The sequence below is a fragment of the Bos javanicus genome, chromosome 3 (assembly GCF_032452875.1).
Source record: "Bos javanicus breed banteng chromosome 3, ARS-OSU_banteng_1.0, whole genome shotgun sequence".
Classification (NCBI taxonomy): domain Eukaryota; kingdom Metazoa; phylum Chordata; class Mammalia; order Artiodactyla; family Bovidae; genus Bos; species Bos javanicus.
In genome coordinates this window covers 6,961,356-6,989,217 of record NC_083870.1, presented here as the reverse complement: position 1 = coordinate 6,989,217, position 27,862 = coordinate 6,961,356, and the positions used below count along the sequence as shown (strand labels likewise).

The window sequence follows — 27,862 nt, the reverse complement described above, 5'->3', positions numbered from 1 at the left end:
GTGAGAGATAAGAAGTGATTTATTAGAACAGGACGCTTGTAAGGCTTAGAAGCAGACAGGCGAGAAATGCTTCGCCCCAAGAACTTACTACACTACAGCTTTATAATGAAAGGAAAAGCAGGGATGGGGAGAACTTCTTGTTCATTCTTGAGTAGATGTCATGCTTCTATCAGCAGCTTCTCCTCCAGGTTCAGCAGGGGGGTTTTCTTGTCCCTACATGGTCAAGTTAGGTCCACAAATTAGTGTTTTTCATGTGTTCAGAGAGCATAGCCTATAGATCATTAACTTACTGAGCTCATTGGGCAGGATGTGGGTCTCATGCCACCATTGTTTTATTGCTTGGGGGCACGTCTCACGCTTCTGTTGCATGGTTTTGTTGCTAAGCAAGCCTGCTTGCTTTGTGGCTAAGCAAACCTGTTTTTTTGGATAATCTTTAATTCCGTCTAGTCAAGGCTATGGTTTTTCCTGTGGTCATGTATGGATGTGAGAGTTGGACTGTGAAGAAGGCTGAACACCGAAGAATTGATGTTTTTGAACTGTGGTGTTGGAGAAGACTCTTGAGAGTCCCTTGGCCTGCAAGGAGATCCAACCAGTCCATTCTGAAGGAGATCAGCCCTGGGATTTCTTTGGAAAGAATGATGCTAAAGCTGAAACTCCAGTACTTTGGCCACCTCATGCGAAGAGTTGACTCATTGGAAAAGACTCTGATGCTGGGAGGGATTGGGGGCAGGAGGAGAAGGGGACGACAGAGGATGAGATGGCTGGATGGCATCACTGACTCAATGGATGTGAGTCTGAGTGAACTCCGGGAGTTGGTGATGGACAGGGAGGCCTGGCGTGCTGCGATTCATGGGGTCGCAAAGAGTCGGTCACGACTGAGCGACTGAACTGAACTGAACCCATATTTTTTTCTACTTACAATCCCCTAGTGAGAGTCACTATTTAATCACCTCCTTTGTCCCTTTACTCTGTCCCTATCAAAAGCAAGCTTTCCTGCATTTCTTCTTAGTGAAAGTGAAGTCGCTCAGTCGTGTCCGACTCTTTGCGACCCCATGGACTGTAGCCTACTAGACTCCTCTGTCCATGGGATTTTCCAGGCAAGAGTACTGGGGTGGTTTGCCATTTTCTTCTCCAAGGGATCTTCCCGACGCAGGGATCGAACTCAGGTCTCCTGCATCCCAGGTAAGCAGATGCTTTACAGTCTGAGCCAGTAGGAAGCCTGCCCCCGCTAGGCCCGCCTCCTTCGGCCGGCAGGATTGGCTCTTCCCCTATTTCCGGCTTCTGGGACCTCCCTCCCCACCCCGCCCCAGGAGACGGTTTCCGGTGTCATGGCGGCGTGAGGTCCCGGCAGTCAGTGAGGCGGCTGCAGGCCCGTCCCTGCGGAGCCGCTGGTCCGGCAGGCGGGGATGTGACCGCAGGCCCTGCCGGCCTGCCCCGGGCGTCGAGTCAGCTCCGTGTCAGCCCCCTCAGTCCGCACCGATGGCGGGATCCGGCTGCGCGTGGGGCGCGGAGCCGCCGCGGTTTCTGGAAGCCTTCGGGCGGCTATGGCAGGTACAGAGCCGCCTGGGTAGCGGCTCCTCGGCCTCGGTGTATCGGGTGCGCTGCTGCGGCACACCCGGCTCGCCCCCAGGAGCGCTGAAGCAGTTCCTACCGCCAGGAACCACCGGGGCTGCGGCCTCGGCCGCCGAGTATGGTTTCCGCAAAGAGAGGGCGGCGCTGGAGCAGTTGCAGGGTCACAGGAACATCGGTAATTGCCGCTGTTTCCCTTCTTGTCTTGCCCAGGTCCCAGTTTTAGCGTGCTCTCTCTCAGCCTGGCGTTCCGTCTTCCGTCTTTTAGGCTGGAGAAGTGGGTCTTGTCCTGTACTCATCACCGGGTACAAGGCCGTTTCCCATCCCCCTTTCACTCTGCAGTACGGGGAAGATTGTCTGCTTTGCTTATAGTAGATGCTCAGTAAATTCTGTTTTGCTTCAGTTCTCATTAGAGAATGTTGCACAGAGAATTGTCTTCTCAAGTGAAAGGAGGTGTATCTTTAGTAGATTGTCATCTCTTGTACGGAAATTTTTGAATCTTTGCACACCAGTGAAAAATGGGAAATATTTCTCGTACTTGTGACGTCAATACTAATAACTCGTATAGGTTGTTCTTGATACATATTTGGTATGGATTTGGGAGAAATGACTCCTAAATTTTACATAGGTGTTCGTATGGAAGTGTGAAAATTATACATGTGAACTTTATACTTTTAGCCAGGTAAGACCATGTTTCATCATTCAGATATTTAGAATGTAAGATATATAATGATTACTGGTGATTGATCTACGAAAACAGTTTTCATTCTTATTATACCAACAGAGAGCTTGTAATTAGTTATGGCTTTATAAATGTCTTACTTCCCGGCAGACATGATCCATATTTAATTTAAAGAGTGACCTCTTTAATACTACCATTTAAAGAAGAATGTCTTAATACTAGTGTTGCTTTTTTTTCCCTTTTCTTTTTCAAGGGTTGCCAAATGGTGTATATAACCTGGCTATTTAGGAGGGAATTTTTTTGGCCTAAGGACTTGATGAATCTCTACAAGATTGTTAAAATGTCATCTTGAATGTCTTAATCTCTCCTTTTTATATTTAGATAATAGAGCGCTATTCTGAATCAGGAAAGGATTTTCAGTTTTGATTTTCCGTGTTGTGACATTTAGGTTAAGAGTACTTAGTATTTGGATTTTTCTTCTGATCAGTTTTGCTTGGCACCCTAAGTGCATATTCACCCATCACTGAGTGCTTGGGAAACAGTTTGAATTATTGTGTCATATTTAATATCTTTTAGTAGTAATCTGCTGCTGGTCATCTCATCTTATTTTGTTAAAATAACCGAGTTCCCCAAAAATCTTACTCATGAGAAAAATAAATCATAGCGGCTTGCTCATTAAAGTTACCCTTCTCTAGACTCCCCCCGATATTTATCTACTTTAATAGTCACTCATTCTGAGTCTGGTTTTTAAACTATTGTAATTAATTTCTTTTCTAGTGACTTTGTATGGAGTCTTCACAATCCACTTCTCTCCAAATGTGCCATCACGCTGTCTGTTGCTTGAACTCCTGGATGTCAGTGTTTCGGAATTGCTTTTATATTCCAGTCACCAGGGTTGTTCCATGTGGATGATACAGCATTGTGCCAGAGATGTTCTAGAGGCCCTTGCTTTTCTTCATCATGAGGGTTATGTCCATGCAGACCTCAAGCCACGTAACATATTGTGGAGTGCCGAGAATGAATGTTTTAAACTCATTGACTTTGGACTTAGCTTCAAAGAAGGCAATCAGGTAAGATATACTTTCTCTCCCGAGCCCCTCAATGGTCTAAAACAAATATTTTTAAATAACAGAGGTGATTTAGTAGAGACTTAAGAGATATTTGGGGCTTCCCTGATGGCTCACAGGGTAAAGCACCTGCCTGCAATGCAGAAGACCCAGGTTCAATTTCTGGGTCAGGAAGATCCCCTGGAGAAGGGAATGGCTGCCCACTTCAGTATTCTTGTCTGGAGAATTCCATGCACAGAGGAGGCTGGCAGGCTCCAGTCCATGGGGTTGCAAAGAGGCGGACACGACTGAGTGTCTAATACGCGTGTTTGAGTCAGGTAGGGAGAGCTAATACAAGACAGCTCTGAAATTTTTAAAAGTACTTTACACAGAACACTGTTTTTCTTTGAGCGTTTGGTTAATTGTTGAATTACTGTTACTGATGTCTTCAGTCTTGGGACTCTAATGGAAGAACTCACATGACAGTTCTGGCAAATGGCCCATTCTCCATAGTTTATCTGCTCTTTGCAGAGTGTCCTTATTTTTCAGCAGTGCCTCATAGGCAAGAGAGTATCTAAAGAAATGAGCAGTTGTATGGAAAGTGTGCAGCTTGCCTTTGAGAACTATCCAGTTAATGAACGAAAGAATTATGATCGCCAAGGACTAAAAATTCTGGCATTTAGTGTGACATTGGCTTATCACACATTCTGAGAGGTAAATACACTGTAGAGATGGCTGGAAGGTGGGCAGTTTTTGATTGGTTATAATACTTACTCATTTTCTTTAGGATGTAAAGTATATTCAGACAGACGGGTATCGGGCTCCGGAAGCAGAACTGCAGAATTGCTTGGCCCAGGCTGGCCTGCAGAGTGATACAGAATGTACCTCAGCTGTTGATCTGTGGAGCCTAGGAATCATTTTACTGGAAATGTTCTCAGGAATGAAATTGAAACATACAGTCAGATCTCAGGAATGGAAGGTAAACTGAACCTGTGTTTTGCTTTCAGGTCCTTAATCCCAGTGTAAGAGTACTCAATTTATAATGATTTTCGTTGAGGTCTCTGATTGCTTTATTGCCTCCATATTCCCCTTACTACCTTTAATGCTACTTAACTCCTCAGTCCCATAGCTACAGATGCGCTAGGGAGCATTGCATGCTCACTGTTTTTAGCTGAGGCCTGGCATGTTGTAAGTGCTTAATAAAGTGTTTGAATGAATGCCTTTTCCTGAGGAAGCAAAAGTGGTTTGTTTAGTAAAGTAATTGTATTACATTCTAAAATATTACTAATACAGTAGTATTCTGTGAGGATTGTTAGAATGGATATTGGTTATTTACACGTGAAAACCTGGGGGCACGAATATGTAAAACCAGTAGCTCAAGGTCATACAACTGGATGTTCTGCCCCTCGTAGTCAGAAGTTCAGTGTTCTGTCCACAGTTCCACGCTGCTTCCTATTTGTGCTCTATATGTGAACTGTCCTGAGAAAGTGACTGCTGCTTATAACATTGTTTGCTTGGGAACATGGGTTGTAAGTTCCAACTGACATAGGAATTTACTTTGTGCATATTTGTGAGTTAAGAATTTTTTCAAATGTATTGGGGCTTGAATGTTGTGGTGGTATCAGTCTCTTTTAGACTAGGTGTTTGAAAAGCAATACAGTGTTTAGGAATTACTGATTTTGATAAGAAGCAAGTATTTTTTTAAGCATATAATACTTAGTGTGTGGCTGCTACAGAGTTTTATTTCTCTTAAACCCTTAGTCATCTAGGTCTGTTGAAACAGTTCTTGGAAGGAATACTTTAATAGGCTAGTAGTTGTACCTTACATTTGGCAAAAAAAAAATGCTGCTATTGGACTAAAACCAGTATCACTCTTTGTCATTAGTACCTGCACACAGTCCAGTGTACTTTGGGGGTACTTTCTCTAGTGCTTATACAGATAAACACATCAATTTCCTGCATTAGGCTTGACTCACTTTGAATTCTTTGGACTTTTTCTGCTTTGGACAGGGCCAGTTAGAATTAGATCACATTCAGTGATCTAGTTAATTATTAACTTAGGCATTTAATTTTTTTTCTTTTTTGGTGAAATTTAGAGGCTGATGTGTATTAAAGCAGTCCCCACTATTTGCCCCCTAGATAAAAATATCATTCTGTATTTTATCACTTTCTGTGGAGGCACAATTACCAAATATGAGCTTAGGCTCTGAAGTTAAATCTCTAGGGTTTATATCTTCCCTTCACCTCTAAGTGACTTATTTAGGTTTACTAAACTGTGGTTTACTTTCAGTAAAATGATGATAAGAGTGTTGAAATGATATCTAATTCTTAGCATCGTGTGTGGCCTGTGGTAAGTATTGATATTTGGTGATGATGATAAATCGAGTGTTTTTACTCATGTACACACTTCCATAGTGCTCCTGGAGAAAATGTAATGTTCCACAAGGATTTAAGGTATGAATAATGTGACAGGTGCAATTTTAAAATTCTGCCCTGGTTTCTCCTTGATAGTTGATTTTATTCCATCTGAAAACCAATTGAGGACTCATTATGAGGACACTCTGACTCACCTAGCACACGTTTATTTTCTCAGTTTGCGTTAAATTACATTTCTGTGGTTGCTTGGTATTTGTTTCTTTATTCATTCACCTAGTAAATGTTCACACAGTGTTAGATACTGAGAATGGAGAAAAAATTCCTCTTCTCTAGAAGTTTTATAATAATGTATGCAATCTCCTTCGTAAAGATTATAATCTTTTAGAAGAGAGTGTTTTCTGTTATATTTAACTTATCAAACTGTTCAGAGCTGTGTGCCTAGTACTCAACAAATAAGGACTGAACTGGATAACCAAAGAAGGACTTTTCTGTCTTTTTAGGCAAATAGTTCTGCTATTATTGATCACATATTTGCCAGTAAAGCAGTGGTGAATGCCGCAATTCCAGCCTATCACCTAAGAGACCTTATCAAAAGGTACATTACATGTACTTTAAACTTGCTTTTTTTCCTGAAAGGATTTATATTATTTTCTGGTTTGCTTAGTCATGTACAGGTTTTGCTTCCTTAGAATTAAAAATCTTTAGATATTCTATACAGACTGGTTTCTAATAAGAAACAAAGTAGTCAAGTCATTGTAGTAAATTTATTTTCAGAAGAGTGTTCTTTTTTTCATGGCTAGTACCAGGTATCAGGCTCTTACGCTCTTCAGTGGAAGCTGGATGACGAGTCACTGTATGTTGGGCCTTCTGTAACTCTGCCAGTTCTGAAAATGGAGAATAGGTGTTTAAAGAGTCTTTACTAACTAAAGACCAAGTTTACTTTGGAACACCAAAATAATGTTTCATGTAAAGTAATTACATATTATACTTTAAATAATTACCATTGAAAATTTTGGGGACAGATAGAGTGTTTCGCTTTCACCCATTCCCCTTAGTGGTAACATCTTAAAAATCTGAGTACAATGTCAAGACTGGGAAATTGATATTACAGTACATGGAACTCAGATCTCACCAGTTTTACGTGTACATATTTGTGTGTCTGTGTGTATGTTTTACAAATTACAGTAGTTTTAAGCAGCTGCTAGTAGCTGATACTAGATATTGCATGTTGCATTTTACATTGAAAAGAGGCAGTGTAAAATTACATTATAGATTCTAGGATAGAAGTCAAATTATATCATGGATTCTAAGATAGACTTAGAAGTCTCAGTTTTAGCATTGACTTTGTCATTTAGCTTGAGAGTTTTTTTTGTTTTTAATGATAACTTTATTCTTTTTCTTTCTGCAACTAATACTAGATTTGGAAGCTATAAAAAATTGTGATGAGAAATTATAAGCTCATTTTCTAGTGTTAGCACTTTGCTCTATTTCTTTTCAGTATTTTCCTTCGTATTTTGTTGTGTATGCATGCAAATCATTCAGACCTTTCTTTTTTTAGACTAAAACATAAATACTGAAAAAAAATGCATAGCTTAGTGAATACTTAGGAATATTATTATATCTACCATTTAGGTTGAGAAATAGAACTTTACCAGCCACTCTAGAAGTCCTCTGTGTACTCCATCCCAATTGCAAGCCCCTTCTTCCTCCTTAAAGAACCGCTGCCCTGATTTCATGGTTATTACTTCCTTGTTTTTATTATAGTTCTGTTACCTAAGTGTGCATCCCTAAATACTATAATGTTGCTCTTCTGTTAAGAACACTTTTAAGTTTCATTTACTTTAAAAGGTCCCTTTCCATCTCCTACCCTCCTTTTCCCTTGTTTATTTGTTGAACAGCCTGGATTGCTGACTCTGTATAGTTGTCCAGAGTCTGAATTTTACAGATGGTGTTATTGTAGTATGGTTTAACATATTGCCCTATTTTCTGTAAATTGGTGGTTGTATATATGGTACTGTGTTTTTTTAGGTTAGCACATAAGGTGGCTATCTCCATTTGATGTGTTAACAGCTGTTAATACTCAATGCCTAGATCCATTACTTTGTTAGGAATTGTAGAACAGTGATGTTCTTAGTCTCCTCGTTTCGTTAACTAAAGATGAAATAAACGCTTGGTTCTCTTAATTAGCTTGTTTTCATAATGAATTGGTTCCTTATCATCTTTCAAAGTGGATCATTTCCTTTTTGAAAGGTCAAAATATCAGTATTAACTAATGAATCTAAATATATTTGGTATAGTTCAATCCGTTGCAGTTCTTATCCTAATTGAAACTGAAATTATCTCATCTTTGATGAATGTGAGACTCTGCAGGTTAGCTTTGGCATACCTTGCTATCTTTTATAGCTTCATCACTATCTGGTCTGAGAAGATGTTTCCAGTTCAAAGTATACATTTCCTGCTCCAGACTTAGAAGTAGCCATTTCTCCAAGAAGCCTGGTTTCTTTTAGTAGGAAGTAGTGTTTCCCGCAGTCTGGGATGTGAGGCCATCTGGTTGTGACGTCTGTCACCCTGTTCAGCTAAACTGGCTGACTGGGCAGGTGTCTCCTCCCTCCCGCACAGCTCCATGTGCGGCCCTCCCGAAGCTGTGCGCTGGGTCGAAGTGGATGACCATCCCCGATAGAAGAGAACCAGTCTTTGGTCAAGGGTATATGAGTAGCTGTGCTCTCTGCTAGAACTTCCAAGTAAAAGGCACTCAATCGTGTCTGAGTCTTTGCGACCCCATGGACTGTACAGTCCATGGAATTCTCCAGGCCAGAATATTGGAGTGGGTAGCCATTCCCTTCTCCAGGGGGTCGTCCCAACCCAGGGATCGAACTCAGGTCTCCCACATTGCAGGTGGATTCTTTACCAGCTCAGCCACCAGGGAAGCCCAAACAAGCTCTCAAAACCATAGTCTGGGTATTAAGAATACACATCGCTGTTGGGGGGGTGATTGATTCTAGGCCTGTTAAGTGGGTGGAGTTCGCACTGACATTTCTCATTTAAGTTCAGTACCACAGCGTTTTTACTTCTGTTTTATACCTCTTTGCTTTTATGTCAAGAATTCTGATTCTTAAGGACAAAGAGAATGCCAGATTAGAATATTTCGTTGTTACTCATTTGCTTTATTCCACATTACACTAAAACAGTCTCAATAATAGTGCTATAGTAAGATTACTGAAAACAGTTGGTTTTGCATATGCTCTTCCTATTCTCCCATTTGAAAAATAGTTATAACCGTGTTGTCAGATTATACGGCTATTACATGCTATGCACTCTTTATTTTTCAAACACTCTGATTTAGTCTTAGTTCTGTGTGTAACTAGATATTTAATGTTCATCACTGGTCCTTGTTTGTATTCTAATCATTTTAGTGTACTTAAGCTTGTTCTTTTGATTGTAGGATTAATATTCTCTGAGTTCGTGCTTGTTAATAATAGTTAAACTGTGTTATTACACTTGAAAGTCTGTTTACTGAAGTCGCTCAGTCGTGTCCGACTCTCTGTGACCCCATGGACTGCAGCCTCCCAGGCTCCTCTGTCCATGGGATTTTCCAGGCAAGAGTACTGGAGTGGGGTGCCATTTCCTTCTCTAGGGGATCTTCCTGACTCAAGAATTGAATTGAACCTGGGTCTCCCGCATTGCAGCGGACGCTTTACCCTCTAAGCCTCTGTTTATCTGAGTATAAAAATCCTTGGCAGACATTTTTCTTGAACATTTTAAACATATTACAGTTGATCCTTGAATAGCATGGGTTTGAACTACATGAGTCCATTTATACACAGATTTTGTTACTACATCATGTGCAGTTGGTTGAATCTGCGGTGCAGAACTGTGGATACAGAGAAACTGGATATGGAGGGCCAGCTCTAAGTTAAATGGATTTTCAGCTGGGGAAAGGGTGTACTCCTAACCTGAAGTTGTTCAGGGGTCAACTGTAGTCCATTTTCTTGTAGCAAATAGTGTTGCTGTTGAAAGCAGAGTGCTGATGACACTTTGTTTTTAAGTAATTTGGTCTTTTGGTGTAAATGCTGCGAGGATTTCATGTTTTTGTTAAAAGTCTAGTGATTTTACCAGAATAATAGATTTTGATTGCTTTGGGTCTGAATTCTCAGGAAATATGTAGTTTTAGATCTTTTTGTTTGTTGTATGAAAGTATTCTTAAGTTACAATTCTTAGTGTTTGTTCCATTACTTTGCCTTTTTTTTCCTTCAAACACTCCCATTCTATATGCATTATTAATAGATTTTCTCTGACTATTCAGTATTATCACTCTCTTGAATAGTTTTTTATTTGTTTTATCATTTCTTTTTGATTTAACAATTTTTCCTCCTTTCTGGACATCATCTTTTGTTTTTATTCATCGTTATGTTACTTCTAGCTTAAGCTTAGTTTATGTAATGATTTTTTTCCTTTTATTCCTAATTCTTTTAGTTACCTGATTTTTGATATTTTCTAATTTTGATTTATGTTACTCTTTAATATCTGTGTATCTGTAAAAAATGCCTTGGCCTCATTTTCAGATGGTTGGTTATGGTGTTCCTGTGTGTTGTGGTCATGTCTTTCTTGCATGCATTTGTTGTCTGAGGGCAGGTTATTTTGCAGTCTTCTTTCCTTGTCTAGTAACTTGGTTATAATACTTTGTATGTGGCTCATTTTTATGCGAAATTCATTTTCCTAAATTTAGGAAGGTGTAGCTTTTCTAACTCGGAGAAGGCAATGGCACCCCACTCCAGTACTCTTGCCTGGAAAATCCCATGGATGGAGGAGCCTGGTGGGCTGCAGTCCATGGGGTCGCTAAGGGTCGGACACGACTGAGCGACTTCACTTTCACTTTTCACTTTCATGCATTGGAGAAGGAAATGGCAACCCACTCCAGTGTTCTTACCTGGAAAATCTCAGGGACGGGGGAGCCTGGTGGGCTGCGGTCCATGGAGTCACACGCAGTTGGACACGACTGAAGTGACTTAGCAGCAGCAGCAGCAGCCGTAGCTTTTCTAACTATACATAGCTCCTTCTTCTGTTGTTTTGTGTAGTGGTTTTTTTTTTTTTTTCCTTGCAGTCCTCTTGGCTCTTCCCTTTCCTTGCTTTTTCCTGATGTCTTTGTCTCTTTCTCTCTCAATTTTCATTTACCCCATCAATATGGGTTCTTGTCCCAAGATTTCTTTTCTCTGCAGGAAGGACTCTGCCTTAGACGGGAGCTTCAGCCGATTGGTTTTGAGAGATTATAATGCATTGGAGAAGGAAATGGCAACCCACTCCAGTATTCTTGCCTAGAGAATCCCAGGGACAGGGGAGCCTGGTGGGCTGCCGTCTGTGGGGTCACACAGAGTCGGACACGACTGAAGCAACTTAGCAGCAGCAGCAGCAGTGTCTAGATTACTTCAGCCCCCTCAAATCTTACAGAGGACCCCTTGTATTCATTTGTAATGTGCAACCCCTAGTTGAGTTTAAACTGCTTTTCTCAAATTGGTTTTTTGTGCTTTCTAGTGAATACCTGTTTTGGGGGATTATTTTTTCTCTGGGTCATCAGATTAATTGTTGTTTCTCAGAGAAAGAAACAAACAACGGAAGAAGTTCCGTCTTCATAGATGCCCATATGGTGCAAGTCTTACTGCTGTTGATGGTTTGTCCCTAGCCACTCGGATTTTGTTGTCTAGTGAGGTTACTTACTTTTGTTAGAGATGTTGTCCATAGATTGTTTTTATTTTGCTATCAAGTTGCTTTATTATTAGGAGGCTTTAATAAGACAAAAGTCATCTCACCTCTTTTTTTTTTTTTAATTCAATTACCGTAAATCTATGTCTAGCTTTTTTTCAGTTAGTGTTACAGAATGTGGATCATTTTCCTATGTTGTGTTTATTAATCAAAAACATTTTACATTAAAATATAGTAGTATGTCTTAGGTATGTATAATAATTTACTGAACTGTTTACTCATAAATGGCATTAATATTTTTTGTAGTTGAATGATTCAGAAAGTCATGCTAATATAATTAATGTTGTGGTGAATATTTAGACGTTTTTATTTTCTTTATTGGTTATATTTTCAAAAGATTTGATGTAAAGATACCTATTTTTGTGTTTTAGCATGCTTCATGATGATCCAAGCAGAAGAATTCCTGCTGAAATGGCATTGTGCAGCCCATTCTTTAGCATTCCTTTTGGTAAGTTGTATACATCTTTATTTTTTCTTGGTTATTTTATAATCAAATAAGATATCAGAACTAATTTATATTCCCAAGCTCCTTTGTCTAATATTCATCAGTTTATTGGGGGAGTTTGCATTTAATCATGTTGTAATGAATTTAACAGCCCCTCATATTGAAGATTTGGTGATGCTTCCTACGCCAGTGCTAAGACTGCTGAATGTGCTGGACGATGATTATCTTGAGAATGAAGAAGAATATGAAGGTCAGGGCTTCCTAAATTTTATTTTAATGTGTCTTTCCTGTGTAGAATAGACATACCGTTTCATAGCATTCTCATATTTTGCTAGTTTATATAGTGAGGATATTGAACTATATGATCTCTAAAGTACACTTACTTTTGACTCCTGCTGTATATTTAATGTGTCCCCCACCAGTTTCCTATGAGAAAGCTCTAAGCCCCAGTGTGATAGAGTTGGAGACTTTAGGAGGTAATAGGGTTAGATTAGGTCATGAAGCTGGGGCCCTTCTAATGGAACTGAGTGAGTGAGTGAAGTTGCTCAGTCGTGTCTGACTCTGTGACCCCTTGGACTGTAGCCGCCCAGGCTCCTCTGTCCATGGGATTCTCCAGGCAAGAATACTGGAGTGGGTTACTAGCAGCCTTTAAAACAGAATAGACAGGAGAGCAGTCTTTCTCTTTCTCCTCTTTCTGTCTTTGCCCATGTGAGTATCCAGCAGGAAGGCAGCTGTCCACACCCAGGCAGCAAATCTGCCTGCACCTTGATGTTTGAATTCCAGCCTTCAGAACTGTGAGAAACAAATGACTGTTGTTGAAGCCACTCAGTGTGTGGCATTTTGTTACAGCAGTCCCAGCAGACTGGAACAGTTCCTAAGGCTCTTTCAACTCTTTTACATCTGATAAACCTTTACTAAATAAAGAAAGAAGATTATCTTTCCCAGCAACTTCTTTCTTTCTGTCTGTGCTAATCTGCGCTACGCTTTCACTTCTTTTTAGCTCTTATTTATTTATTTTGCTTTTAACAATTCATTGACTCAAAACATATTTACTGAGTATGCACTTGCCACTGTGGATTTATTTCCTGTCTTCAGTGTAATAGGGGAGACAGTTCTATAAACAACTACAAGTATATAAATGATGACTTACATAAATCTGAAGGTTAGGGTAAAGTACTGAGCAGAGAGGAGGGCTATTGACCTCAGTCTGAGTGATGCATGAATAGACATCTCTACAGACATATAATATCTGAGTTCTGTTAGTAATTGAAGTTGCTTGACTAAAAGTTGAGGGGTTGAGCTAAAAGTAGCTCAGAGACACAGAGATGAGAGAAAATGTGGCATATTCAGAAAACAGTAAATTGTTTGGAATGGCTGTATCTTAGGATATTTAACAGTCAGTTAAAGCTAAAAAGGTAGCCAGAATACAGGTATCTAATAGACTTGTTTGATACGTTTGAGAATTTGGACTTTAATCCCAGAGATAGTAACACTGGAATGTAAATTACACAAAAGAACTTTGTATCGGGTAGAATAGTTCCTGGCTTCTGATAAGTATTCAATAAATATTTGTCCATTGTAAAATGCAATAAAGAGCTGTTAAAATTTAAACTAGGAGAGTGTTATAGTCAAACTTGGGTTTAATAAGAGCATTCTGGAAGCAGAGTGGTGAATGGACTAAAAAGCAGGACCAAACTTAGAAATATCAATTGTGCGCATGCTAAGTCGCTTCAGTCTGACTCTTTGCAACTCTGTGGACTGCAGCCCTCCAGGCTCCTCTGTCCATGGGATTCTCCAGGCCAGAATACTGGAGTGGGTAGCCATCTCCTCTTCCAGGGGATCTTCCCGACCCAAAGATTGAAGCCAGGTCTCCTAGGTCTTCTGTGTCTCCTGCATTGGCGGGTGCGTTCTTACCACTTCCCCCACTCGGGAAGTTCAGAAATAGCAGTTGCTTAGCACTGAACATTTTCTTTGTGGAAAATTAAACCATTACTGATGGAGCTAGTTTTACCACACTGTTTCTTGTAAGGGTAAATCATTTTATGTCCCTCAGCTTAATATAGTTACCTAACAAATGAAACAAACCTAATTTCTTTGAATCTGTGACAGTTGTAGGAATCTCCAATCTATACTTTTTAGAATGTCTTTTTATTTGAAATAATATTCTTACCCTCATTATTGTTTTGGAATTCCCAGGTAGCTCAGTTGTAAAGAATCCCCCTGTAATGCAGGAGTGAAGTGAAAGTCACTCAGTCATGTCTGACTCTTTGCAACCCCATGGACTGTATAGTCCATGGAATTCTCCAGGTCAGAATACTGGAGTGGGTGAAGTAAAGTGAAGTCACTCAGTCGTGTCTGACTCTTTGTGACCCTAGGGACTGTAGCCTACCAGGCTCCTCCATCCATGGGATTTTCCAGGCAAGAATACTGGAGTGGGTAGCCTTTCCCTTCTCCAGGGGATCTTCCCACCCCAGGGATCAAGCCCAGGTCTCCTGCATTGCAGGCAGATTCTTTACTAGCTGAGCCACAAGGGAAGCCCAAAAAGGGGTCACTGCGGCTGCATGGGCCAGGAAATGAACCTGGGCCTCCCTCATGACAGGTGAGAATTCTACTGCTGAACCACCCATGCGCAATTTGGGTTCAGTTCCTACGCTTGAAAGATTCCCTGGAGAAGGAAATGGCAACCCATTCCAGTATTCTTGCCTGGGAAGTCCCATGGACAGAGGAGCCTGGCGGGCTGCAGTCCATGGGGTTGCAAAAGAGTTGGATACAGCTTAGCAGTTAAACAACAACGGCATTGTTTTAATTAGGTCATTTACAGTAGTTCTAAATAATCTCTTGACATCTATTTCAAATTATTAAGTCTTTTAAGTGTCTACCTACTGTATTTAAGTGTCTCCTGATCATTTTGATTGCTGTAAAATTCAAGTGTGAACTTTCTTGAGTAAACCTTAGGGTAGACTGTGTCTGTTCTTTCCTGTGTATCTTGCTGTGTAACACCTTTTTTGCTACTTCTAAATACATTAAGCATTTAAATGCTGACATGTTAATTTAAACATTTAATGGCATTTAAACATTTAAATGCTTCAGTTCAGTTCAGTCACTCAGTCGTGTCCGACTCTTTGCGACCCCATGAATCGCAGCACGCCAGGCCTCCCTGTCCATTACCAACTCCCAGAGTTCATTCAGACTCACGTCCATCGAGTCAGTGATGCCATCCAGCCATCTCATCCTCTGTCGTCCCCTTCTCCTCCTGCCCCCAATCCCTCCCAGCATCAGAGTCTTTGCCAGTGAGTCAACTCTTCGCATGAGGTGGCCAAAGTACTGGAGTTTCAGCTTCAGCATCATTCCTTCCAAAGAAATCCCGGGGCTGATCTCCTTCAGAATGGACTGGTTGGATCTCCTTGAAGTTCATGCTATTAAGTCTTAATATTTAAGAGTCTTACATGAACTAAAGTGCAACAGACTTTTTAGTAGCATTAAATACCTTTGTCAGTTCTGATTAGCAAGGTCAGCTTCAGATTACACTAGTTTTGGGTAAGCTTGCCTTGCTGGAAATCATGTGAGGACAGCTGTTTTGTAATCTTGATGGCAGCGGGGAAGAAGTTAGATTTGAACCTTCCACTGAGACCAAAATGAATTGCAAGTTTTGTATATATTAGAGTATTAAAACAAGGAAGTAAGAAGAGGGTGGGGAGGGAAGGAAAAAGGGCAGGCAGGCAGGAGAGAGTAAAGGAAAAAAAATTAGCTAAAAAATCATAGGAGATTAAAATACACATATTCTTGGAGTGGAGAAGGCACAGTGTGCACTAGTGTGCACAGAACTCAACATACTGATTCAGCAAATTTTACCGTGACGTGAACCGCCGTAGACAAAGTATTTACAGTTCTTACCACAGAAAGAACCCCTGTAACGCAAGCCAATAGATAGTGGATAAAGGACACAGTTTATATGAAAGAATGTACAATATATCTCACACACATATTTCATTCTCATTTGTTGAAATATTAATACTGTACTCTGATATCTTTGTCACTTGTCACATTGACAGTGAAGATGTGGGTAAGGTATAGGAAAACATATTCTCATATGTCACTGGAACCTATATGAAAAGCCAGTTGGTAACTCTAGCAATTACAAATTCATTTGAATTTTGACCTAGCAGTTCCATTTCCAAAAAGTTAATTTAGAAGTACACAAGTGAAATGAGATGTATATACAAGTTTATCTGTTACAGTATTGTTTATAATGGCAAGCAGTTTCAGAATAGTTTAATTATTCATCAGTAGGACACATTAGAGAATTTATAGAATGAAATATTAAATCACCATAAAAATAAATGAGAAAATTTTGTGTAATGATATTGAAAGGTCTAAAAATGTAGTTTTAAAAAAGATTGGAACTTTTTATTTAAAGCATATATGATTATGTTTGCTTGTGTAAGCTTATAAAGTTTATGGAAGGTTACAGAAGAAGCTAATAACGCTTATTGTCTTCAGGGAGGGGAACAGAATGACATTTTGGAAAGTTGCAAGAAGACTTTTCTTTTGGATTTCAAATTATTTGAATGTATTAACTAAAACATTTAAAATATAAAAAAATTATTAAATGCATTACATTTATATTATTCTTAACTTAAGCATAATTTTAAAAATTACAGAAAATGATTTCATTACCTAGTTGTGTATTCTTGAATTTAAAATCTGAAAATAATGAATGCTCGCAAATTACATCAAAGTGATTACTTCTGTATTTATTAATAACCAGATATTGTAGAAGATGTTAAAGAAGAATGTCAAAAATATGGACCAGTGGTATCTCTGCTTGTTCCAAAAGAAAATCCTGGCAGAGGACAAGTAAGTGAATATTTTTCATAATTTGAAAATGATTCAGTGGTTATTAAAATCCTGTACAAAATGTTTTAATTTTAAAGAAAGATACATACAAAATGTTGCTAGGAATTAAGAATTTGCATTATCACGGTTTTTACTTTTTTGTACTTCTTTCTTTTTCCAAAAGTTCTATAATATGCATGTACTTTTTATCAGTTAAAAAAATTTTTTTTAAGTTGTTAATCTACTTTTTAAGCCATTGTATACAGCCAGCTGAATCATATGCTAATTTAGGTCAGGGTCAGCTACAGAAATATTTGGCCCAGTTTTTTCTAATTAAGTACAGTAGGAGAACCATTTAGGTTAGGTTCTGATTGTAATAGAATTATCAGTGATAATTTAAACAAGGAAAATGTACTGGACTGAGAATCCTGAAAGCTGAGTTCAAGTTTCAACTTGGCTTGTTTTATGAGGAACCTTAGTTTTTTAATCTATAGAATGTATAGGCTAAAAGTATGATCACAGTTTCTGAAGAAAACTCTGTGATCCTAAATTAAGTCTTTCTTTTATCTGTAGGTTCCCCCCCCCCCCCGAAAATAGAATATTGTTTGATTCTGTTTCTTAATCTTGACATCACTGACATTTGAGCTCGGTAATTCTTTGTTTGGGGAGCTGTCATGTATGTTACAGGATGTGTAACATCGTCCTTGGCCTCTGCTCACTGGATTAGCCTCTTTCCACACTCCTTCTCAGTTGTGACACCGGAAATGTCTCTAGACAGTGCCAAATGTCCCCTGGTGAAATCACCTCTGGTTGTGGATTTTGTCTTTCATGGTTAAATATTAGGAAAATTCTTGGCAACTGAAAAAAAGTGAAAGAAATTTCACTCTCGTCTTAATGAAAAGTTATTATTGCCAGTCTAGTGATAACAGCATTTACCTCATTCAGTGTCAGGAGCATACTAATAACTGCATCCTTGCTGTTTATTTATTCAACCAGTATTTATTGAGCATAACAGGTAGGATACAACAGTGAATGAAGCAGACAAAAGAATGTATAATGATAAGTGCTATGGAGAAAAAGAGATTGGAGTAGAGATATAAAGAGTGCCGTGGAGGGGTGGATGGCAGTTTTAAATAAGCAGGTGAGGAAGAACATAATGGATTACACTTGAGACAAAATTTGAAGGAGGTAAGGAAGAGAATTCTAGCAAAGAGAACAGCAAATTTCAAGGCCCTGAGTATTCCTGGTAGGTTTGAGAAGGGCAGTGTGGCTATGCAAAATGAGAAGAATGGAGTATAATGGGAGATTAGATCAAGGAAGTATGGGAGTATAGGACAGATCAAGGAACGAGAAGGAAAGGTATTGGAAGATTTTGAATTAAGAATTAACATGATCGGACTCAATCTGAGTGGCAAAATAGAGAAACAGGAAGAGTCTCCATCTTGTAGCCTACCAGGCTCCTCCGTCCATGGAATTTCCCAGGCAAGAATATTGGAGTGGGTTGCCATTTCTTTCTCCAGGAGATCTTGCTGACCTAGGGATTGAACCCAGGTGATGAAAAAAATAAGTTTGACTGAAAAGAGTAACAGCAGCGTGGTGCAGCTGAAGCGGCTGGGCCTGTACCCGAAGGTCACTGGGCCAGACCATCTCTGCCATCAGTGTAGCTTTGGGCTTCCCTGGAGGCTCAGCTGGTGCAGAACCCGCCTGCAGTGCAGGGGACCTGGGTTCCATCCCTCGGTTAGTAAGATCCCCCGGAGAAGGGAATGACTACCCACTCCAGTATTCTGGACCAGAAAATTCACCCCTACACATTCCGTGGGGTCACAGAGTCCAGCATGGCTGAGCAACTTTCACTTTTACTTTCATAAGCAAAAAGACACTGGCTTTATCAGTGCTGAAGAATTGATGCTTTTAAACTGTGGTGTTGGAGAAGACTCTTAAGAGTCCCTTGGACTGCAAGGAGATCCAACCAGTCCACCCTAAAGGAAATCAGTCCTGAATATTCCTTGGAAGGACTGGTGCTGAAAGTGATATTCCCAATATTTTGGCCACCTGATGTGAAGAACTGACTCATTGGAAAAGACCCTGATGCTGGGAAAGATTGAAGGCAGGAGGAGAAGGGGGCAACAGAGGATGAGATGGTTGGACGACATCATTGACTTGATGGACAGGAGTTTGAGTAAGCTCTGGGAGTTGGTGATCCTGGACAGGGAAGCCTGGCGTGCTGCAGTCAATGGGGTCACAGAGTTCGACACGACTGAGCAACTGAACTGAACTGACACGACTGAGCAGAAAAAATAAGCTTCTTTATCAACAAAAGAAAATAAGCTTCTAAGTGGAGAGTGAATGTAACTTTTGATAAATTCTTAAAATCACAGATTTAACTTCTTTCAGTTATTGAAGATGTTGCCTAGTTGGTAAAGTCAGCATGAATTTTTCAGTTCAATCATGTTAATTTTTTAAGGAATATTCAAAAAATACTGGAAAATAGAAAAATTCTTACAATTATAAACAGTAGTCAAGATTAAAATGATAGAACTCTACTGTAATTAATTACAAAATAAGTTATAAAATGTGTTTCCTCTTTATTTAGTTTACAGTGATAGAATGTGTAAAACTGTAGGTTATCTATGAAGCAAGGAGTAAGATAGGAAGCATTGTATTTCTTCTATAAGTGCATGTCTACTCATTTATTGAACTTTGGTCAGTAGATTTTGGAGTAATTACTAATCAGTTTAAAAAATCAGGAAGAGCTTCATATTCTCATTGGACATCATCTAATCTTCCTTTTATATTTAATGAAGAAGTATTTATTGCTAGAAACTATAGCTAAACACATTGGTTTTTGGAAGAAAAGGAGATATAAAATATCGACTATATCTAAGATGAGTAAAATGAGCATCAATTTTTAGCACTGGATGGTCTCAAACTTTGTCTTTAAGAGTAATGCATAGAACGGAAGAGGCAGAATCAGTTCTACATGTCCATTTTACAATATTAATGAATTTGGAAAATCCCATCATAAGCCAGAATGTCCTAGGTCTCCTTGTCACACTTCATCCTTAACAGAAATATTTGCGTGACCAGTCATAGGCAAGGCATGAAACTTTGTTTACCAATGCAGGCAGAGTTCATTAAAAAAAAGAAAAAGTATTGGATTTAAAGTTGTTTCTTTTTATATACTGGAAGTTTTTATGCGATTTGGAAATACTTTGATTTTTCAGCTAGGAAAAGGGCTCCGGGGAAATGAAAAGGGAAAACCTGCCTGAACTTACAGGTAGATCCAATTTTAGGAAAATGTACAAATGAAAGTTAAGAATCTGGAGATTGATGTCTGTCTGTTCTTGCCTCCACTTTGAAAGTCTCTGAGCGTCCTAGGATGCTCGCATCTCAGTTTGAAGAATATTGACGTAACAAAGGAGGCATCCAACTGAGGTGGGAGAGGCAGTTCTTTCCTGGTTCACATACTCACACAGTAACTGAGCAAGTCATTGCACTTGCTTGTAACTGTTGCTTTAGATTGTCACAATAAATTAAATTAGACTAATAAAGGAAGGTATTTCAGCTACCTCGGAGGAGGTAGTGGCACCCCACTCCAGTACTCTTGCCTGGAAAATCCCATGGACGGAGGAGCCTGGTAGGCTGCAGTCCATGGGGTCGCTAAGAGTCGGACACGACTGAGCGACTTCACTTTCTCTTTTCACTTTCATGCACTGGAGAAGGAAATGGCAACCCACTCCCAGTGTTGGTGGGCTGCCGTCTCTGGGGTCACACAGAGTCAGACACGACTGAAGCGACTTAGCAGCAGCAGCAGGAAAGGAAATTACCTAGTTTTAAATTTCTTCCTTACTATAGTTATGAGACACACAACACACACACACACACACACACACACACAGGAAGTTGGGAGACAAACAACACACACACACACACACACAGGAAGTTGGAAGACACACAACACACACACACACACACACACACACACACACACACAGGAAGTTGGAGAAGCACTGTTCTGAAACAGTTTTGATGAAAATGAAGTTACTTTGTTTTCTCTATTCTCTTACAGGTCTTTGTTGAGTATGCCAATGCTGGTGATTCCAAAGCTGCTCAGAAATTACTGACTGGAAGGATGTTTGATGGAAAGTTTGTTGTGGCTACATTTTACCCACTGAGTGCCTACAAGAGGGGATATCTGTATCAAACTTTGCTTTAATCAGTAACCTGAGGACTGTTTCCTGTTTCTCCTCTTCCATCTCCTGGGTTATTCTACATCTGAATGCAGGAGTACCCCCCTTACTATTTTAAGGGAATACTTTGTATCTTTATTCAATCCTGCTAATGTGCAGCCATTGCTCAAGCAGTGACTGGGTTGCAGACATTAGGCACTGCTTAGGACAAGCCCTTTTAGCTATTCATTGAGGGGTTTTAGAGCATCCATGTGGGCATCTTTTATTTGTGCAGTAGGGCAAGTGCTGCTCTTCAGTATGTAACTTAAAAAGATACTTTTTCATGTGATCATGAAGCAGGGATGAATACTATCCTGTCATAGGAATATTAACAAATTTGTTAGCATTGGTGACATCACCTACAGATTATTCCTTTATGTTGTTAGGTGGTTCTTCCTTATTGATATCCGTAGTTGGCACTGGATGCTCTCGGTAATTCTAAGTAATTGTCAAGCAGCAGTTCCCTACTGTGTTCTTAACACTGAGTTATGATTTTTTTTAAAGGAGTACTGTAGTACTGAATATTCCTTTAAAGAAACTGCGGTGAGCCTATCTATATATATTTTTTTTAATTAAGGCTTTTAAAATAGAAAGCTGATGCTTGATCTTGCACAATTTTTATGTCTAGTATGTATGCTCGAGTGAGTGTGCAGGTATGAAAGGTTAGAGAATATTTGAGTAGCATTCTTTATAGTGTGAATCTTGTGGGTTAATACAGTCTATGCCCATTTCTTCCCTACCTGTTTAATGTCTATAAGATTTAGGATACAGGTTTTTTGGGAGTTGGTGTGTCTGAAACAATGAAATGAGAAAATAGTCCATTCCTGAGAGGCCCAGAACACACAAGTCTAGACTGGATTACATTGAACCTCTCTTAAAGTAAGAAAACTCTTGTAAGAGTTTTGGTATACATAGATTGCCCCATCTTTCAGGGTCTGATTTCGACCCTGTATTAGCTCATCTGTTTTGTACTGACTCTTCTAGGATCATTGTTAAGATTTCTCAAGATAGAGTTCTGCCTACTATGATGGAAAATTTATATTGATTAAAAAGAAAGAATTAGTTGTTCAGTGAAGGGAAAAGAAAAAACAATAGGTGAAGGGTGCATAATCAAAGATTCTTTATTCTTCCTTTTTCTCTCATCTCCGTCCCACACCCTCTTTTCCTCTTCCTCCATTCTTTGTCTATCCTTAGCTGAAGAGAAGTTAGAGGAAAGCATCCTAGCTGGTCAGGTGGTCTGACTTTTGACTGCAAGGAAGTTAAGAAAGGTGTAGCTATAATAAGGTGGAAGTAGAAAGAAAGAAAAACTCATGAAGAATTCTTAAAAAGATTTATAGCAATCTAACGTGACCCCAGGTAGAGGCTACTAGTATTCATGAGTTCATGGGTACAGGTTGATTACATGCTCTTAGGAATTATAATTATGGATTCCTCTCACTTTACAGTAGATTGTCTTCAGAGATTTAAATCTTAGGAAATCTTTATAAAGCACTGATTATACAAAAAAAGTTATATACAGGTTATGAATTTTTTGTTTTCATAACTAAATGAAAATTTTATTTATTTATTTATTTTCCTAAGGAAAACACTTTTCTATCTTGCCCTGCTGGAAGGCTCCTCATATGGTTTTCCCTGTGGGTGCCATGCAGGTTATTGAGAGCCCAGTTAAGAATTGACGTCTTAGAGGATGAATTATTTTACCCTGTTCACACAGTTACTATTTGATATTTTAGTTAATCATAGTTACCTAATTCTTCAGAACTCTCTTTAATATTTATTATGAAGCCAAATTTGGTATAAGGAGGATAAATAATGACTTGCCAAAAGACCTTGTGGCCTGGTGCCCGAGGGAAAATTGTATAAGTAGCTTCTAATATGTGCCCTGAGGAGGAAGAGCTATTGTTTTTCATTTTGGCCCTTTCAGAGGTTTATTAGCTGGTTTGGTTTCAGGTGAAAATTGGAGAGAGTATTATGGAGACCTGAGCTTTCCTAAAACATAAATGTTTGTGTGGGTGCAGCTTCTGTGGTGATTAAAAGCACCAGGTCCTTCCGTACAGACTGATGAGCACAGTGCAAATGAGCTCTTTTCAGGGCAAGTATTCTGGTTAGCACGTACACCTTTCTCATTTCCCTTCCCCACCGCACCAAAAAGAAAAGTCCTTACAAATAAACTGCAGGTAGGCTTCTAAGCTTAATGATGCAGTGTGCTGCTAACATCTTGATGCTGAATTTCACAGCATTCTTTGATCGTCTTATTGTTGATGTATTCATCATGAGTATATGTAGTGTTTAACACTGTAGAATTCTATTACAGAAGATGCTAACTAGATTTTAAGTGTGCTGAGGAAATAACTGATGAGCCTAAGTAATCATGCATTGAATTAAATGTTTTATATTTGAGCCACAAAATTGAAAAAAGATGCCTCTTTTGATTTAAATTGTTATTTTATAGCTCTTAGCCCGTTACTACCAAAGATGACATTTGCAGATTTTTCCTCCCTCTTCTAATATTATAAGAAGTTTAATCTTGCTAACTTTTTAAAACCTGAACCAAATATTAAAAGATACAGTTTTCATCATCCTTTAGGATGAAATACGTACACAGAGATTTTGATTTCTTGAAGTTTTAAAAAAATTTCTTTTGGAGAGGTAGGGTAAACATAACAAAGGTTTGTGTTCACTTAACCCCTACCAGTTTGGGAAAATTTTATCTCAGGTAATTTTTCTTTCCCTAAATTAATATCTGTACTTCCTTCCTTCCCTCTTGCCTTCAAGTTTCTTCTTTATTGTCCCATGATGTTGTCCTGGTACATTTTTGTCCCAGAAAAGGCATGTAAATTGATTATTCTGTAGGAAATCTTTGGTTCTTTGGAAACATATTTGGAGGAGGTGGCTAGTTGGCCACTTTCGAAACTTTAATGCTGTATTTAGAGAAGAATAAATGGGGTTGGATGCCTCAGTAAAGATAGCACTAGCCAAAAGAAACTATTTGCTGCATTTTAAAGGCATAATAACAAAATGAGCCTCTTGCAATAAGAGATTGATCACATTTATTATTACTGGATGTCTTCCTTGTTTTGTGGCCATCAGATAGCACATCTTTAGGGAAAAAGTTTCTCTGCTATGCCTCGAGCCACTGCTATGGCTGCTTTTAGAACAAAACCATAAGTACAGTTTTTCTCATCCTTCTCCCTGTTTTCATTGAAACAGGTATTGCCTTCTTTTTAAAGGTACTCTGGCTGCTAAATAAAAGAGTGCTGAGCTATGTTAAATTAGCCTTTAAAAAAAATCTGAATTATTATTTAACTTCTCTTCTAGAATCATGTTACTTGTACTTGCAAATTTATTATAAGGAATGTTGCCAGAAAGAGTGCTGCCGTGTAAAGGAAGTAGAAGAGAAACTATGGGCTAAAGTTTGTTTCTGTCTTAGTTCACTGGGCTTCATGCTGGTAAGGGAGTCAGTTACCTTTCTGGAATAAATTGTAGCCAGAGTTACAATACTCAGATGCTGTGTTATGACTCATTTGAGTTATTTTTCAAATGCAGGTAACTGACATTTTGGCATCATTTTCTTAGGCTTTTATCCTAACCATATAAAATTAGGCCTAGCTTACATAATTTCTGCTATTAGTTATGCTTGGCAGCGTGACATTTTATTTTTTATAATTTAATGAAAATCAGCACCATAGTAGCTGATGGTAATTATACTGACATAGTTACTGGGTGGGGGTGGGGGAGACACTCAGTAACCACATGTTTTACCTGGCCTTTCATGCAAGGGTACGTGATAGGTGGCTTTATTCAGGTTAGGGTACAGATGGACTCGCATCATGACTTTTAGTCTGGTGGATGTGTAGACACTCAAAGATTTAAGCAAGTGCCTTGTGTTTCCTGGAAAATATTAAAACTCATTTGGGTGAAACCTTCCCAGATGATAGTAGTTCCTGCTCCTTTGCCTTTTCCTTGGAATAGCTTGTAGTTTGAGTCATGTAGTATAAAACTCCAACACATCCTTGGTTTGCCTTTTTTTTTTTGTATGTGTAAAACTGTTCATATTTGGGTTTTTTCCCCCAGTATTACGTATAATGGAAAGTCACAGTTGTCTAGCAGAATCTAATCCTTCCTTGGATGTAGTTCCATTTTTAATACTACGTTCCTTCTTCAAATCTTACTACTCTAGCTCTCTGATAAAATTAATTTCTTGTTAATTGTGGTCACAATACAGACCAAACTTTGGTCACAGCTCAAAAGAATTTCCATTTCTTAAGGTGCTCAATAAATCACCTTTACTTTTGAAATGTTAGCCTTTTCAGGTTAGGATCCCTTTCTAGCTTTCTCAATGAATAAAAGAATGTTGAATCTCTGTGAAATGGAATTCATCTGAGCCTCTTGTGGTATATTTGGATAAGTTACATTTTCTTAGTGATAGAGGAGTATGGTTTTAGTTTTTGAAATACCCAAAATTTTAGAGATTTTGTTTTGTTTTAGGTTAGCGTCTTCTGTGACACCACAGGATATGTCATGTTTGTTATCCAGTGTTTTTCACTGGATAACACAGTGAAAAATGTTTTAATTCACACAGTGAATGACCAGTAGATTAACACAGTGACATGTGATTGACAAGCACTTATGGACATTTAAGAAGGCATACAGTTTTACCTTTTTGCTGCAATTTTGGGCTTTTATAGGAGAAATGGGCTGTAAAAGAAGTACCTGTAAACCAGAGAGCATTTAGGAAATTGTTTATGGGTGGTCATGAAGGTGATCTTCAGGATATGAGATACATGGTTTACATAACCTTTGTTCTCCTGATGTGAAGTTTGTTTTCATTTTCCTACAACTCAGCACTTTTGTTGTCCATTACTGTTTACTATTTAGAAGGATTAATGTTTTATTTGCTTTATTTGTGCTTTTCAGAGAGTTGTCATAATCATGGCAGTTATGTTTGTGGCACTATCAGTGCCAGAATTCATGGGAAATTTATCAAATGATTGCAAGTTATTCGGCATCCTAAAGGAAACCGAGGGCTTTTTTGAAAGTCATGTATGTTTTATGATTAGCTTTGTGATCAGAGAGAACAGAGCATTCTGTATCGTCTTGCTTTATGTGACTATTGATCCATGTGACTGTTGATCCTTGTTGTGAAGTAAAAGAGCTTATTTTGTTATACTACTTTGTATGATGAACATAAGTCACACTCTGAAGGAAAAAACCCCAAACTGGAGTTGTCAGAATTTTTATTCCTATTTGCAAAACTCTTAGGTAATAACATCAGAGCTATTTCTTATCATAAACTCTTGATTGTCAGCAAGAGAATTATATGTAGTCGGTTCTGTCCCAGTTGGAATTCCCTTCCCTTTCTAAGCTCTCTCCTTAATAGTATTCATGATGTCAGGATAGTGAGTGTGTAAAAGAAAATGTAGTGAGGTGTTCTGTATCACACATCCAAAATCATGCATTTATGGACTCAAAATCTTTTCAGTTTTTTGAATTATCTATAGCTATTTTATTAGCATGGGTTGTCAAAAATCTCCCAGATTTAAGAGTAAAGAAGAGAAAAGTAATATAAACAAAGAGATGAGGGGAAGAAAATGGCTTCCTTTTTAAGGTGTTATTAATTGTTCATATAGTTTATGACCTAAAAATGATATTTATTTTTAAAAATCCAACTTTGGTACCTGTAACATAGAAACATTGCCTTTTCTATACATTCCTCATCATTGTTTGCCCAAAAAGTTATTTTAAGAGTGAATGAGACCAGATTAAATATCCATATTCAGTTTGGTCAAATTTTTAAAACTAAATATTTAAATGAGACTCTACCTTTTGTGTATTTGGTATACATCAGCACTTATGCAAATCAAGGATCAGAAAGCAACTGGGGACTAGCCATCTCTGTTTCCCTTTGCACATGGGGTACAGTGGGTGGCATTAGTATGCACTAGCTGCAGTGTTGTAGCACCTTATGGAAGTAAGTAGTGTTAAGTACAATAAAGAAAAAGTTAAGATGCATCTCTGTGGAATATTTACTTTGCAGAGTGTAAAGCTGTCATATCTCTTTTCAGCAGAATTTAACTCCTTCATTCTTTTTTTTTTTTTTTTGAAAAAAAATCTTAAATAATTTAACATTCCTTTATATCCTCCAAACAGTGTCAAATCTGGGGTAGAACAGATTTTTCCCCCCAAAGGACTCCATCTTTGTTCTTTTGTTCACTCTTTGAAATCCAGTTACGATCAATAGATTTTGAGAATTTATGGCTTCCTGTATCGGCACTGGAGTGGTTGGTTGTGAATATTAAAACCTACTACTGTTTTCCCTCAATAATATGTAATAGCTGTGTTCTTGCTTAGAAGGTATGGTTAGAAAAATGTGAACGATCACTTAAACCAAAGCCAGTTATAAGGAGTATTCTCTCCTGTTGGTTTACCTTCACCTCAGAACTACAAGAATATTACAGTACACAACAGCTGTCTGTAACATTTCTACCAGTTGTTTCAGTGGTATTTCTTGGCATTTCTTGGCACTATGGTTCTCTGTTCTCGGTGATGTCTTATTTTTTTGTGATTAAAAAAAAAAAATAACTGAGTGGGACTATAAATGTAGATGTGTATCAGTACCAAGAAATTCTTTTCTCAAATCTCTATATTTCTGATTTCTATTCAAGTCTTTTAAACATGTTTTTTCTTGCTGAGTAGCAAAGAACTTTTATTTTCCACTTTCCTATATGCTAAAAATGTATGGACACAGCATTTCAATTAACTGAATTGCATATAGTTTTTTTGCTGAAAACTTTATCTGTAAACACGATTGCCTTGTTCAGTTTTGTTGTAAACTGACTTACCATAAGATGCACTGTTGATATGCTTTTTGATGTGTGTTTGTTTGATAAGGGTGATAAAATAAAGCTTAAAAACAAATGAA

General features: G+C 38.5%; 1 protein-coding gene across 1 annotated transcript; it reads left to right on the top strand.

Annotated features, from left to right (window-relative positions):
• Positions 1 to 1,305: 1,305 nt before the first annotated feature.
• On the top strand, positions 1,306 to 27,862 carry UHMK1 (U2AF homology motif kinase 1). The gene is made up of 8 exons (XM_061400175.1): positions 1,306 to 1,747; positions 3,029 to 3,321; positions 4,085 to 4,276; positions 6,174 to 6,268; positions 11,802 to 11,878; positions 12,027 to 12,125; positions 16,644 to 16,732; positions 20,781 to 27,862. The coding sequence occupies exons 1-8, from the start codon at positions 1,480 to 1,482 to the stop codon at positions 20,925 to 20,927; spliced, it is 1,260 nt and encodes a 419-aa protein (XP_061256159.1). The 5' UTR covers positions 1,306 to 1,479; the 3' UTR covers positions 20,928 to 27,862.